This window comes from Nicotiana attenuata, unplaced genomic scaffold (assembly GCF_001879085.1).
Source record: "Nicotiana attenuata strain UT unplaced genomic scaffold, NIATTr2, whole genome shotgun sequence".
NCBI classification, from domain to species: domain Eukaryota; kingdom Viridiplantae; phylum Streptophyta; class Magnoliopsida; order Solanales; family Solanaceae; genus Nicotiana; species Nicotiana attenuata.
Genome location: NW_017671106.1, coordinates 57,827 through 73,701, shown reverse-complemented (window position 1 = coordinate 73,701; position 15,875 = coordinate 57,827). Strand labels below are relative to the sequence as shown.

Here is a 15,875-nt window from a genome sequence, read left to right as displayed (position 1 = left end):
TAAGACCCCAAGCGGGCAGACTCGATCTCATAAGACCTACATAAGGAAGCAACAGTATCTGTAAGACCTCAAGCAAGGCATGAACCATACTTGTACCAAGTATCTAAAAACAGTAAGACCTCAAAGGCATGAAAATTTTGTAAGACCTTACTAAAGGCATAAACCCGATCTCAAAGTTAAGGCTATATATCGAACTTGTAAGACCCCTAAAAGGCATACCCTCGAAATAGACGCCAAAACTACTTCACTCGGGATCAAAAATGGCTCCGGCCAAGCACAAATAACTACTTTCATAAGTCTGTACCAGCCAAACTAACGCGACTCAGGGACGCCCGACCGTCGCTACTAAATCACAGGCCTTCAATTACTTCAAATCTACTTCGAAAAGAACCAGTTAAACAGGCTACCCTCGACATAGGCAAAAGAGCTTCGACCATGTCAGCTCCAAATCACAGGCTTCGAGACACTCAGCCTCCGAGCCAAACCTCCCGAGGTGCTCGATCATCGCCACATAACGATTCGTTATTGAGGTTTTTATCGAACCGTCAAAGAGCCAGGAAAAAATTATTTCAAAAAGTCCTTAACGAGGGAAAACCAAAGCCTATAAAAGGTCGCATCGACCCAACGTGTAAAAGCCCCTGTCGCCAGCCCACATAAAAGGTCGCTTCGACCCAAGGCGTAAGATACATTGTCGCCAGCCCGCACGAATACAAAAACTTGAGGGTCGAATGAGCTCGAGTCGAAACCGACTCGAAGACTAAACCCAAAACAGTTAATAAGAAATGCCCAAGAGCAAAAGCGTAAGAGCTCAAACGCCAGCTTACACTAAAAGGTCGCTTCGACCCAAGGCGTAAGAGCCATTGTCGCCAGCCCACACAAATTAAAAAAAAACCTTGAGGCTCAAATGAGCACGAGTCGAAACCCGGCTCGGAGACTAAACCCAAAACAGTTGATCAAAACATGCCTAAAAACAAAAGCATAAGAGCTCAAACGCCAGCTGGTACTAAAGGCTCGCATCGGCCAAGTACATAAAAGCCTACGAGCCAGCCTAATGAGCCTCAGGGCCATATCGCGAATCTATGGATTCCTATCGACTCAAAGACCAGTTCACCTGGCCAAATCCGAGACAGAAAGAGACACGGAAGAAGTAAAGTCCCAAGGTTTTCTTCTATACACATATACGGAAAACGCAATCTCCATCTACAAACAGGCTTTGAAAATGTTATATACAGATGGATAAATCTATGCCCCCCCCTCCCGGGAGCTACGACCTGTCGGCCTCATCTTCACTTTCTTCGGTATCGGACAGAAGTAACCGAGCATCACGCTCGTCCGCCCTCGCTCGCGCCAAATCTTCTAAGAGGACAAAACCCCTAGCACGAATCTCCTCGAGAATCTTTCTTTGAGACTTGCAACGAGCATACTCTTTGATCCTATCTTCGCGGTCGAGGATCCTCCTTAGCTCAGCTTGAGCATTGGCAACGTCCTTTAAATAGATCGTCATCTCCTGGTCAGGCTTAGTTCAGCTCATTACGGCTTTAGCCCGGTCATCAATGATCTCATCCTTGACCTTCGAAAGCTCGGACTCGAGCTTCGTAATCACATCTGTTTGAACCAAAGAATTGTCACGAGCTAAGCGAAGTTGAGCCTCAAAGGCAGGAACTTTAGCCAGAGCACCCTTCCCCTCTAAAGCCTGAACCTCTGCATGAGCTCTTAGCTCATCATGCTCACGCTTGGCTCAGCCAGCTTCATCCCGAAGGCTGCAGGGCCCCCGTCTTTTTCTACAACTGAGATAAATGAAGCATTAGCCTCAGAAGCTAACGCACACTCACCCGGGACAGAAAACTACATGTTCCTTCAAGTAGCTCTCATAATTCAAGCTCCGAATCACCTCATACCGCAAGCGCGCCAACTCGACTTCCTTTTCATCGCAAAGGAGCGTAAGGGATCTCTCGTCGTCCAGAGCTTTCCGCAGCCTAGCTTCACGACGAGGCAGCCCGGACTTAAGCTTATCGAAGGCCTGGAAAAGAAAAGCCAATAAGGAAGGGAAGACGCGAAACTCAAAAGACCTATGCCGAAACTCACCACGAAGTGAAGCCGCTGGGCTTCCTTGAAGGCCGAGCGTACATCTGCTAACCTAACTCCCTCAGCTCTGAAAGAGTCGACTCCGGTTGAGGCACGGTCGCTCGGTATATGCGACCCCGGGTTTCTAATATCCCTCGAAGCATTGTCGACGGAAAAAGAATGCGACAGCAACAGAGAAAGCACCTTCCCAAAACCAAGAACCACGGCCGCGACAGGCTCAAGCAATGCTTCCGCTCCGGGGCCTCGGTCCAGTTTCGCCCTGCTTTGAGCGCCATCGCCCTGTAAGGGCATCTCTGGCTTATTGTTGTCGTTCTTTAGCCCGGAAGCTAGCGACCCTTCCCCCTCTCCATCGCGCCTCACCTCGGAAGGCTCTCCGATGCCTACAACAGCAAGATTAATACGCAGAAAGGGAAAGTACCTCTCCAAATAAAGGAAGGGAAAGGAAAAAATAGCACAACACGCACCATGATGTTTTGCTTCCTATCTGCCCCGAGACAAAGCTCGCCACTTGCGCTCAGCGCAAGTCGAGTGGGTCGCCAACTTCCAAACCCAATCCGACAGATCAGGAACGTCGCCCAGCGCCCATGAAACCGCTGCAGGAAAAGACAAGAAGGCATGTTTACGAAACCAACCTTTGCCATAAACAAAACTGAGAAGGCACGAAATGTACCACTTATGTATATAATTCCATTCCTCAGGGAATGGCATAAGCTCCACGGGGACGATGTTAGCGGTCCGTACTCGGACAAATCGATTCATCCGCTCCCGATCTCCATCTTCCTCATCATCAACAACGAAAGGTGTGGTCGACCGGCATTGTAAGGTTAGCAGACCTCGATGATGAAAAGGCCGATATAGCCTGATAAGATGACTAAGCGTAAATTCAAGCCCTGCCTTCTCCGCAAAGAACCTCATCATCAACACTATCCGCCAAAATGACGGGTGAATCTGAGCCATGGTAACCTGATACTTTCGACATAAATCAAGCACGACCCTATTAAGGGGGCTTAGCGTGAAAGGATACATAAGCACATTCAGAAACCCCTCGGTACGGTCCGTAATACTCTCATATACCTGCAGTACTACCTTTTCCCCCAATCCACAGTCTTTCCTCACCGGTGTCCCTCTCCTATCGAAGAAGTAATCTTAAAGGTACGCTCTCGTTGGTCCTGAATACTGGAGGTGGAACTCTCCCCTCTCTGTCGGACAGACCCAGATGTAGCAGTCATGGCTACGACAAAATTAGAGAACTAAAGCAGGAACTTGTGCAAGTGCGTTAGTACTGAAATAATGAAAGGCTTGACGTAGGAACAGAAGGGTAACTACTTAGAATGGTGGGATCTCCAAAAAAGCAGAAACAACCATATATATGGAAAAAACAGTGACGATCTGCCTGCCTCAGAGGCCGATTAAAAACACTGACCGGTATCACTTCGGGAAGCTGCACCGGCGGAATCGCCTCGACAGCCTTGCGGCCATGTCGTACATTAGGCGACACCATGTAATATTTTGGGAACAGAGATCCCCGTACCACCGCAAGTCCCGAGGTGGTACCCGACCTCGAGGACCTCCATCAAAGGGAAGTTAGGCTCTAAGAAGCCAACGGTATCAACACAAGTCCCGAGGTGGTACCCGACCTCGAGGACCTCCATCAAAGGGAAGTTAGGCTCTAAGAAGCCAATGACATCATTGCAAGTCCCGAGGTGGTACCCGACCTCGAGGACCTCAATCAAAGAGAAGTTAGGCTCTAAGAAGCCAACGACATCATCGTAAGTCCTGAGGTGGTACCCGACCTCGAGGACCTCCATCAAAGAGAAGTTAGGTTCTAAGAAGCCAACGACATCATCTCAAGCCCCGAGGTGGCACCCGACCTCGAGGACCTCCATCAGAAAAAGGTTAGGCTCCAGAAAGCCAATGATATCATTACAAGTCTCGAGGTGGTACCCGACCTCGAGGACTTCCGTCAAAAAGGAGTTAGGCTCCTAGGAAATAAACATTTAAACTCCACTCATATGGGCTTGGTCTCAGGGTGCCATCTAAATTCGGGTAGACCCTCGTTCGGGATCTATCTACAACGCCTTAAGGCTATCTACGCTAAGTTCAAAGCAAGTTTCTGGGTGGTCCGGGTTTGAACGAACCCCCACTCGGGGACTGCTCTCGAAAGCTTAAAGGCAGTCTCCATTCTCGAGCTTCCGACCGAATCCCCCCTCGAAGATTATCGCAGGGTCTAAAGGCTAAGTCTCGATTTAGGGGTTCGAAGCCCTACTCTCATTCGACTCGAAGTCAGGGTCCCGACGACCCGAGTTTATCTGTCCAACCCTGGCTCGACATTTGCACCAACCAATGGGGTCATGCACTTAGATTCTACACAAGCATAAATAAAGGGAAAATAATATGCATCAGAGACAAATTAAAGGAACATTTTTCATTCATAAACATTCGATTACAAAAGCCCACGAGGGGTCCTTACATATGATTACAAAAGCCCACAAGGAGCCCTTACACAGAAACAAAGAAGCAAAAAAGGTACATATGCAAGAAAAGCCTAGAGTCTAATCTCTTCTCGAGGGTTCACCCTCGGCGGCAATATCTTCGAGCACCATCCCCTCAGGTATGCTTCCTCGGCGGCAGCGTCTTCGGCCGCCACCTCCTCGGGGGTCTCATCTCGGTCCTCCAGAATGATATCTCCGAGGGCGAAGATGAAGAAGAGGAAAGTGGGAAGATGAAGAAGAGGAAAGCTAAGAGGCAGAAAGGGATAAAAAAAATGCCATAGCCCACCAAAGAGCAAAGGCTTTCCCCAGGCCAGGAAGATCACGGCCCGATAGAAGACTTGGCGGGCATCGGCCCCACTTGCACGACTACTTTGAGTCCACTTCTTGGGACATTGTACCGTGCAAGCTACCGGCCACAGGTACCACTTCACCCCACGGAAAGCAAAAGGGGTGAAGTGCCACACCAGGCCGGGGTAGGAGGGTAAGTAGCAGTGTATAGTCCGAACGACCTCATGAGCAGCGGTATAGTCCAAACACCTTCCCAAGACGGAAGAGATCGGCATCCCTATCTCCTTGTCTCGACTCAACGGCGACAAGTAACAACAACAACAAGTTGGCGCAATCTCGCTCGATGAGGAGGGACCCCGGGAAAAGGCCATGGTATAACTAGTGAGAATGCCGCCAGGCAACTTTGAGGCCATGGGCCTCAGACATAGGAAACGACAGTGGATGAGGATGGAGAGAAGAAATGGGAGAAAGGCTGATTGAAGAACACTTGAATGAGGAATTGGCTCCAGAAAGCCCCATTTTATAGAAAAAGGGCAGAGTAACCGGCGGGCGCAATCAATACTCTTTTGAAAAGCGCAACCGACGACGCCATCAATGCCCTTGAAAGATGTATCGGCAGGCGCAATTAATGCATTTTGGGAATTGAATCGGCGGCGATATTATCGCTTGGAAGGACGAGGATCGACTGTGCATTGAAAGGCACTAAAAAGACAAGTCAGCGGGACGCCTCGGTTGCCACAAAAGCCTATGTCACGAGTATGACATCATCAGTATAACATTATCGTGGGAAATTCGGAAAGATGGTTATCAAGTTCGTTTCTTGTCGCTCTACTCTAAGAAACGTGGGGACTATTTGTATACGGTAAAATTGGAGGGTCCAATTTTCCATCGTTATGACGCCTCGAAGGCTCGAAATCAAGGTCGAGTTTTATCCCTCGAGGGCCATCGACGCTCGACTTCGGGGCAGTTTGAGACCGACGGTTACCGAAAGAAAGTGAGGGGGTTCCCAAGGCATAAAGCTAGAGCCGACAAAGTCTGTCAGGCTAGTCTGAGTCCGTATCACAACATTATCTGGCCGTCCCATCTCCATATCTTTATATTAAATGCACTTGTACTATGTTGGAATTTCCCCTCATATATAAGAGGGATCCTTGCCATTTTGTGAACATCCGTGGCTCCATACTAAATACATAAGAACATTCTCTCTGCTCTCTAACACATTCTCTTGATATTATTGCTTCCATTTATTATCTTCATTATTGTTCATCATTTATTGCTTATCATTGGCCATAAAGAGCCTTTGTTGATTTTATTATAGCTGTTAGTCGCTCTCCAACTGCCTTCGATAGCTCCCAGCCGAGCATCGGAATCGACCTCGAGGCCCCCAAATCGACAAGCTCGAGGCCCCGATTGTTAACCTATCGGTTTGGTTATCACCTTATTCCTAACTCTTATCTCGTTTCTAAGTCTCACACATAGCATCAACCGCATAACAACTAGCATAAAAATAGATCACGTATTTTTAGAGTCCCATAATCAAATTTAATTGTTGTTACCATTTTTACGGTAAACAATTAGCATGTTGCTTTCTTATTGGTTTTAGTTTGCAACGTCAAAAGAATCACAAGATAGAGGTTCACACACAATTGTAGATTCCGAGCTGTAAAATTCATGTTTAATTGGTAAAGTTTGAATAATATGAGTTGATAAATAGGTACAACAGAAAAATAAGGTGCTAAATGAAAAATTGTGCCAAAATTTGAGGGATCGTCAATCAATATGACCAAAAATGAGCCAGCAGCAATTTGGGCTTTATGTGCCCGAAACAGAAAATGGGAGAAATTCAAAAATAGCCAGATTTACAATTGGTCGTTCAAAAATAGCCCAGTTTCAAAAGTAATCGAAATTTGGCCACTTTTCATATAAAGATAAATCTAAGCGAAAACATTGTTCAAAACCCGGAAAATACGCCAGTATATTATACTGGAATTCCAGTATAAGTATGCTTGAACTCCAGCATATTATACTGGAGTTCCAGGATAAGTATGCTGGAACTCCAGCATAATTTGATGGAGTTCCAGCATAAGTACACTAGAATATACTGGAGTTCCAGCAAGTATAATTGTCCAGTATAATATACTGGAGTTTGGAGCACCGGTACTCCAGTCTCCCGTATATTATACTGGAGTCAGCAAAGTATACCGGTCCAGCATAATATGCTGGAGTTCATACAGAGGTGCACCGAACTCCAGTATATTATGCTGGACCGGTCTCTGTTGCAGCAAAATAATGGCTATTTTTCATTGATTTCGTAAATACTGGCTATTTTTGAATGACCAGTCCGAAAACTAGTTATAGCGTGCTATTTTTACCAGAAAATGAGCCAGCAGCAATTTACCAACAATTTTTATTTCCTTTTGTCACTTTCTATTTTCTTTTGGATTTCCTTTATCTTCATTTCTTATCTTCATTCCCAAGCCAAGAAAATTCCACTTTCAAAAAATAGATAGAGGTTTAAGAAGACAAAGTCATAGCAGCAGCTAACCAAAGGAAGAGTCAGTAGAGAAATGGCCGCTTCAAGTGGCGTAGGGATTTTATGGCAGACGAATTTTACTCAGTGTCAAAGACCCACATTGGTTTTCTCTACATCTCCCCGCCGATGCATTCCATGTTCTTCTTCTACTGCAACTACCATCAGGATGACTGTTTCAGTTGATGAAAAACAGAAAACCTTTACTCTTCAAAAGTCTGAAGAAGCTTTTAATAAAGCTAAGGTATGGCTAGATTTTATGTGTACGGCTTCTTTGCTCTTTATTGTGCTTTTGAAATTATAAGATTAGAACTTAGTTGCCTTCAAGAATTGGCTTTTCCTTTCTAATAATTTTGATAAAAATGATAAATTTTCTGTTTTTTTTTTTTTTTTTTTTTTTTTTTTTTTTTTTTTTTTGAGGTGGGGATTGTGAAGAAAAATATTTTGTCACGAATGGCATCAATCTGCTGAAGTGATGGTGTGATAGTCCCCTAGTAATTAACTTGGTTTTTGGTTGAGACATTATGAGTATCTTTTCGTGTCTAAAATAGGGATATTGGTGGTACATTGGTTATGTTTCGTGATAGTTGTTGATGATTAATTCCGTTAACTTGATGTCACGCCCCAACCTTTGGGAGAGGGACCGACGCTCGACCGAGGAAACGCAGTCAAGCAAGCCTACGTAGCGCCTAGAAATAATACGTAGTAGACCACCAAGAACATAGATACACACAATGCTAATTTCCATAACTTAAAAGTCCCGTTGATAGTTGACAAAAATGATACAAGTTAATAGTTTTAAGTGGAAGCAAAATGACAAAACAACATTTAAATTCCCCATATATAAATGACCCACAATTTGTCTACAGAGTTTCTAAACTGTCATGAGTAAGGTAAAAAAATGCCGGGGACAAGGCCCCGACTATACCCAAAAATATATACAAAAGATCAAGATACAATATGAGGGCCCCCATGTAGAGTAAGGCTCACCACAGCCAACTGAAGAGAGGGTACACTTCTATCGTGAATCTATGCCGTCGGCTGAGGTACTACCTACATCAATTAAAGATGCACCGTCCCCGGTAAAAGAGACGTTAAAACATATGGAATAGTACTAGTATATAAAGCTAAGTACCCTCACATGAAATGGAATGTCAACATAAGAAAGAACACATGGAAATAGGAGAAAAATCGATAAAAATTAATATGACATGTTAAAACATAAGGAAAAAGTGTAAGATGAGTAAAACATTCAAATAAACATTTACATTTTAGTTGGGAGATCATTAGTTATCAAAAAGAACATATAATCACCATGTGCGCGGCATGGCGTCCGATCTCGGCCCGATCGGCTAAGCGTCTCACCACAATACCGTGTAGATCGACGTGTCTTTGCTAGCAATATATTCACCCCAATTAAGGGGCATAATCTCATCACAGTGCGAAGGGACTCATTCCCAATCGTCTTCCTACACCGACACGTATAGTTTCATGTATATGTTTTTGCAACCTATACCTTCTCGGTTACATAATAATACTCCGAAAAACATTTCTTTAAAACATCTCATAAAACCTTTCTTTTCATTGTCACTTTTGGACATATATCATCATTCCAATTTTTGGCAAAAATGGCCACATATCATCTTCATTCTTTCATTTTATTCACATACCATGAATTTTTCGAAGGTCATAAAAATGTATTTAAAACATTGTAAAGCCATAGCTACAAACACAATTCAATTGGACTAATATTAGTAAGAATTTCCATACTTTAGGTCATTTAGGCTTTTTATCAGACACTCCTCCTTCAATGGAAGTTCTTCATCTAACTATTAGTAAGAATTTCCATACTTTAGGTCATTTAGGCTTTTTATCAGACACTCCTCCTTCAATGGAAGTTCTTCATCTAACACTCATCCTTAGGCAACCCACAACATCCATTAGCACATACATCCCCAACAATTCACTTCCAACCCATCAATCTCATCAATTATACCATTTTACAATTCTACAACACCAACACAACCTAGGTTACGTATGGCTTCCGATCACCATCCTATAAGTCCTAACACATATTTCTTACATAAATAATCACCATAAATTAGTTAGAGATGGTAGACATACCTCTTGTAGCCAAACTCTTGAATATCCCAACTTGTGGTGTTCTTGACCAATACGAAAATTTGAACGAAAATCTATGGACTTCCAAGATTAATCCTTGTTAATATAAGGTTTTAGGAGTAGTAATTAACTCAAAATACTCCAAAAACATTACCTTGGTTCATGGGAGGGATGTATAGGACGATTTCCTTTGTTAGAACAAGCCCTAGCTCAAAGAAATGAGGTAGCCACTCTCTTTCCCCGACCTTGGGGTATTTAAAGGGTTCCCGTGTGCGTTGTCGTGCACCTAGGCAAGTCAGCGCGCAACTGAGTGCGTAGATGGGACAGTGTCCGGTAAAATGGCCATAACGTTCTGTAGAAATATCCAGATGACAAACGGTTTGATTCGTTGGAAGGTAGACTCAAAGAGCTTTTATTTGATAGGTAGCTCACCACATAAATCGTTATACTTTGGGAGGTACTCATTTGAAGTAGGGTCTCGTGCGAACTCATTTGAAACTTTAGCCCATTGTATAGTTCCCAACTTGGCTTAGTTCTAGGGCTCTCCTTACACCCTAAACCACATCCAATACACCTCCTATATTTACTATCATGATCATTTATGTTGGTTCTAGTCCATAATCTCTTATGGAAGGCAAAACGGAAACTAAGCGATTCATGAGCATGCTTTAAGGCCTCAGACTTATAGGAAATTTTTAGGGGCCTTACACTTGATGAATGTGATCAAGTAGTAAATTGTATGTGCTAAAGCATGTCTTCTGGTTTTTACTTCATAAAAAAAGAAAGCATGTTTCTGGTTTTTGGATCACTTTTTACTTTTAGTTACAATGTCACTCGAAATCTAGTTAAAATGGTTGGTAGGTACATGTAAGGAGAAACTGCAAAAGCTTCCCATTATTTTATGAAAGCTTTCCATTATTTTTTGACAGGAAATTTAGAAGCATCGTGAACTTAGAAAGAAATGAAATTTAATAATAGTTTTAGTCTTTGGGTTGAAAAAGGGAATTATAACATAAAGAAGCTCATGCATGAAAGAAGGGTGTAGAATAGACTAGTGAAACAATGTGTTCCGATCTGATTTATATTTCGTATTTATGAACATTAAATCAGTATTATGAAAAGCCGTCACTTCACCATGCGCTTCAGAGAAATGTGCGCTTCAAACAATGACATATACAATAATCCAAAAGAGAAGTGGATTCTTTAAATCTCAACATTGAGGAGTTGCACTAATGCCAGCGTCATTGTATAGTGTATGCTGAAATTAGTTATCCTATAATTAGTTATTCTAATTGCAATTTGATTATTATTGTACTAAAATTCATATATGTTTGGTATTTCATAATTTTCCGTAAATTGTACACTTCACCTCAAGAAGCATGCGCTTTACTTCTAACTTTTTCTTGCATTTTTCCTTTTTTTGAAAATTACTTTAAATACTGTTGGACTAATAAGTTTAAAGTCACTTTAATATTTTATACTAATCTATTCAAGAAAACACTGCACTCCTTTGTTTCTTTAGCTTGTTCTTTCTTAATCCACCAATCATGTGCTTGCTTACTGAATGGAGGAGGAATATTACTTAAGACTTTTGACAATGAAGTATATGGCCCTTACTTCCATTAGTTTACTGCTTCATGTTGTTCAGTTTCTAAGATGGTGTTCATTAGTTTCTTTATGTTTTCTCTAATGGCATCTAATGACAAAGCATGAAAGACTCCCCTTCTGTTTTTGCTTCATTTCAGACTCCCTTCAAGTTCATTGATTTCATCTCCTGTATGATTGTTGGTAGGAGTTGATGCCAGGTGGTGTAAATTCTCCTGTACGTGCTTTCATGTCAGTTGGCGGACAACCTGTTGTGATAGACTCTGTGAAGGGTTCTCATATGTGGGATATAGATGGTAATGAGTACATTGATTATGTCGGTTCATGGGGGCCAGCTATCATTGGTCATGCAGATGACGAGGTGTACTTCTTTGCTTTAACTCCATATTTAGATGAAAATTTGGATAACCACCATTCATTTCTTTGGCCACGCCCGTTAGCGGGATTACTTGTTTTCTGCTAGAAACCTGTTATTTGGACTCCCTACCTTTACCTGCTGCATTTCTTGTTGTCATAGTGGGTTGAGTTAGAAAATTGAAGGCTGTTCCACCGTGAAGTTCAGCTCTAATTTATTAGTAAATCAATTAATCAACAATGTCTCGTTCCCAAATTAGTTTGGGTGGACTACATAATGCTGTGAGTAAATTATGCTCTACGCAGGTTTGTTTCATTCCAATATTAAATAATGCATCTTTTAAGGAAAATTAAGGATTCTTTTGAAATTAGAGTTTTCCTAAATCACACATTTATCTTTACAGGGGCATATTAGTCTCTTAACAAGAATAAAAGACTTCTGACAAATACCGGTACCGGATCTAATCGAGGTGTTACAACGACAAGTAGCCTTGATCCCCAACAGTTAAATAATATGTATGCTTTCTATTTTCATGTTCTGTTATTTGCTAAACCGTAAAGATCCCAAGCTACTGGAGGTTTTTGCCGAGTTTCCTCCATGTGATTTTAGGTCTACCACATTCTTTTTTATCACCTTTAATCTTTATAGTATCACACCTATACACTGGTGCATCTAGAAGTCTATATTAAACATGGCAAGACTATTTCAGGTAAACTTCTGTCATCTCTATCTTGTCATAAATAAGGTTGTTACTTATCAAAAAATGAAAGCAACGTTGTTCTAGAATAATGTCTAATGACTTGTACGAACATGTAGGCTGTTACTTTCTATTAATTGCTTTGACAGAAGTCTGTGTCATGTTGTTGATAGGTCTTGCTATAGGTGCAAAAAAACAAAAACCTATGTGGCCAGTTAAGTTGAAGAAATTCAGTTAGAGCTTGAGCTAACCTTTCTAGCTGATTGAATCCATACAGTCCAGACTTGAGTAGAACCTGAAAAACATTTATTTGTTCAAATTATCTATGCAACCGGTGACAACTTTTAAGAGGAATGGAGCATGTAAATGGTCTCTACTGAACTTTGTTGAGGCACATTTGTTAACTATAAACATGGTTTCGGTCCTGTATTCATTGTCATCTAGGAAGGGCAGCAGAAGAGAAAAAGAGTGAAAGTTATTAATGCTTTTCTCCATTTTTTTCTAGGCAGTAAACCTTGAGTAACTTTACTTGCAGGTGCTAGCAGCCTTGGCTGAGACAATGAAGAAAGGAACAAGTTTTGGTGCTCCATGCCTCCTCGAAAATACTCTGGCAGAGATGGTTATTTCTGCTGTTCCTAGTATTGAAATGGTTCGTTTCGTCAACTCTGGCACGGAAGCATGCATGGGGGTTCTACGGTTGGCTCGTGCTTTTACTGGCCGGTCAAAGATTATAAAGTTTGAGGGTTGCTACCATGGTCATGCCGATCCATTTCTTGTTAAAGCTGGCAGTGGAGTTGCCACACTAGGACTACCTGACTCCCCTGGTGTTCCCAAGGCAGCCACACATGATACTCTGACAGCCCCCTACAATGATATTGCTGCTATTAAGAGCCTCTTTGATGACAACAAAGGAGAAATTGCAGCTATAATACTTGAGCCCGTTGTTGGGAATTCTGGCTTTATTCCACCCAAACTGGAATTTCTAGATGTCCTTCGCGATATTACCAAAGAAAATGGTGCTCTACTTATTTTTGATGAAGTTATGACAGGATTTAGGTTGGCATATGGTGGCGCGCAGGAGTATTTTGGAATAACTCCTGATTTGACAACACTTGGGAAGGTTATCGGCGGTGGCTTGCCAGTAGGTGCCTATGGAGGAAGGAGGGATATTATGCAGATGGTGGCACCAGCAGGACCAATGTATCAGGCTGGGACCCTAAGCGGGAACCCATTGGCTATGACAGCTGGTATTCACACACTTAAACGATTAAAGCAACCGGGAGCATATGAGCACTTGGACAAGATCACTAGTGAACTTATTCAGGGAATATTGGATGCTGGGAAGAAGACTGGTCATGCAATGTGTGGTGGGTATATAAGCGGAATGTTTGGCTTCTTTTTCACACATGGACCAGTTCATAACTTTTCGGATGCAAAGAAGAGTGATACTGCTAAATTTGCCAAATTTTATAGAGGAATGCTGGAGGAAGGTGTCTATCTTGCGCCATCCCAGTTTGAGGCTGGATTTACTAGCTTAGCACACACTGCAGAGGATATCCAACAGACAATAGCCGCTGCTGAAAAAGTTTTGAGGCAACTTTAATCGCTCCAAGTACTATCTAGGCGGAGGTTTTTACTTTAAGATTCTATATTTTTGTATGATAAATAAAACATGATTGTAAGGAAAAGTTTTGTACTGTCTTGTTCATTGAGAAACATCCTACACCATCTTGCGCCTCTTAAAATGACTTAAAACTTCATTTCTTTTTGCGAAAGAGCTTTTTCTCCCACTAATGAATAATGATGCGATCGTAATCTCATTCTATGAAGTTAAGCGGTTGGGATAAATGAAGGGAAACTTACACAAATGTCCCAAATAAGTCTAACTTACCAATCTCTAGCCATTAGTCATAGACTTACCAAAACTAGCCAAGTACATTTAAAATTGAAAAACCAAATAAATAAGGTTCTTTCTCTCAAAGAATCACATGCAAAAATTACCTTCCATATTTTTAAGCGTAATTAGCAATATTAGATGCAAGGCGAAAAGGAAATTTCATGGATGAGGTAGCATATAAGGTAATGATATACAAAAAAAAAAAAAAAACAATATTCCAAAAATCTAAGCAAAAAAGGAACTTTTTCAATGGGTATAGTTGAAATTTATGAAAAACATATAGATAAGTCAATAAACAAAACTTGAGGAAGATTGGAGAAGATTTGGACTGGTTTTGTATCAATATTCGTAATTAAATTGAGTTCAAAAAATTCTGTTGCGACACACGTGTCAAACATGTATCACGCATGTATCTCACACACATGTATACATGGATATACATGAGTTACACAATTGATACAAATATGATACATATCTGTTACACAAATGATACACATATCATTTTTTTTCATGTTCAGTACTTCGAATGTTCAATTCAAACCACCTCAAAACTTCACCAAATCATCCCAAAACTGAGATTCAAGCTCCTTAAGATGTACCCAATCTATAATTGGTTAATATTAATAATATTTAGCTAATATTAGTAATATTTTATGAATTGGCCAATTTTTACAATGAGCTACTTATAAATGGACATAGGTAATTTCCCTTAAATGAATTCCCTCTAAAGGTTTAAAGGAGACAAAAGATCAATCTTCAGCCTGTAGCTAGGGGCTACTTTCTATTGGGCCCCAAGTAAAGGGTGTGACCTCGAAACAAAAATAAAGTTGAAATAAAAAGGAATTTTTACCTCCTATAGCAAAGGTTAACACTTTATTTATTTTAAATAAATACCATTTAAAAAAATTATATTCTATAGATACCTTTTAAGGTTTATAGCAAAATATTTAATTTTGGTTACCTCTAGCCCTAAGCCACTAAATACGCTATTCAGTTACACTATTTTCTTTTTCTCTCTACTTTGATACATCCATTCTCTTCCCCCATCCCATTAAAATTTCCCCTCTCTTCCTCCTTCTAACGGCATCTTCTTCTTAGATGGACAGACGATATTGCAACAAATACACTAGTCTCTCCGACAGGAACAACCCCCAAGCAGTGGGCAACTGCAATCGAGTGTATATCCCATGATGCTCGGGCAGAAGAACAAAGGGATTTACTATGAAAGCAAAGTAAGGACGAATTTACTGTCTTCGAATTGTATAATAGATGCACTGATTCTTTACACCAACTGACATAGAATTGATAAACCAAAAAAGCCATGGAATTTCTCCTTAATGTTTGCTTGTGCAATTAAATATAGCAGCAGTTCGTTAAGCATGATCTCACCAGAATTTGAAGAAGTCATCTTGCCACACAACTCAGAGTGAAATTTCCACAAAGGCGGCGCGTTTTCACTACCGGCTTCCGGTGAACGGCGGATTCGCCGGAAATTAAGGTTTGTTCTTGAACAAAGACGACGGAGTTTGGGGCTGAGCAACTTGATTTTCTGTTAATATATTTCAATGTATTTTCATGCATTTCATTGTATTCATTGTCTTTTTTTTCATTGTAGTTCAATGTATCTCGTTGTATTCCATGTATTTCATTGTATTCACTGTCTTTTTTTTAATTGTATTTCAATGTATCCCGCTGTATTCTATGTATTTCATTATATTCACTGTCTCGCTATATGCCATAAATATATTCATATATTTTTTTAATTAATATAATTTATGTATTCAGATGTATTATATAATTTCTCT

The 15,875-nt window shown here is 41.2% G+C and overlaps 1 protein-coding gene across 1 annotated transcript; it reads left to right on the top strand.

Annotated features, from left to right (window-relative positions):
- The first annotated feature begins 7,319 nt into the window (after positions 1–7,319).
- Positions 7,320–13,911, top strand: LOC109205961 (glutamate-1-semialdehyde 2,1-aminomutase, chloroplastic-like). Its single transcript, XM_019368728.1, has 3 exons — positions 7,320–7,639; positions 11,309–11,482; positions 12,709–13,911. The coding sequence occupies exons 1-3, from the start codon at positions 7,433–7,435 to the stop codon at positions 13,774–13,776; spliced, it is 1,449 nt and encodes a 482-aa protein (XP_019224273.1). The 5' UTR covers positions 7,320–7,432; the 3' UTR covers positions 13,777–13,911.
- Positions 13,912–15,875: the final 1,964 nt, after the last annotated feature.

Excerpts from the sequence above, each read along its gene's own strand:
- LOC109205961 (XM_019368728.1), top strand. The coding sequence starts at position 7,433 with ATGGCCGCTTCAAGTGGCGTAGGGATTTTATGGCAGACGAATTTTACT. Across the intron at positions 7,640-11,308 it reads AAGCTTTTAATAAAGCTAAG|GAGTTGATGCCAGGTGGTGT; the intron begins GTATGGCTAGAT and ends GATTGTTGGTAG. Across the intron at positions 11,483-12,708 it reads TTGGTCATGCAGATGACGAG|GTGCTAGCAGCCTTGGCTGA; the intron begins GTGTACTTCTTT and ends CTTTACTTGCAG.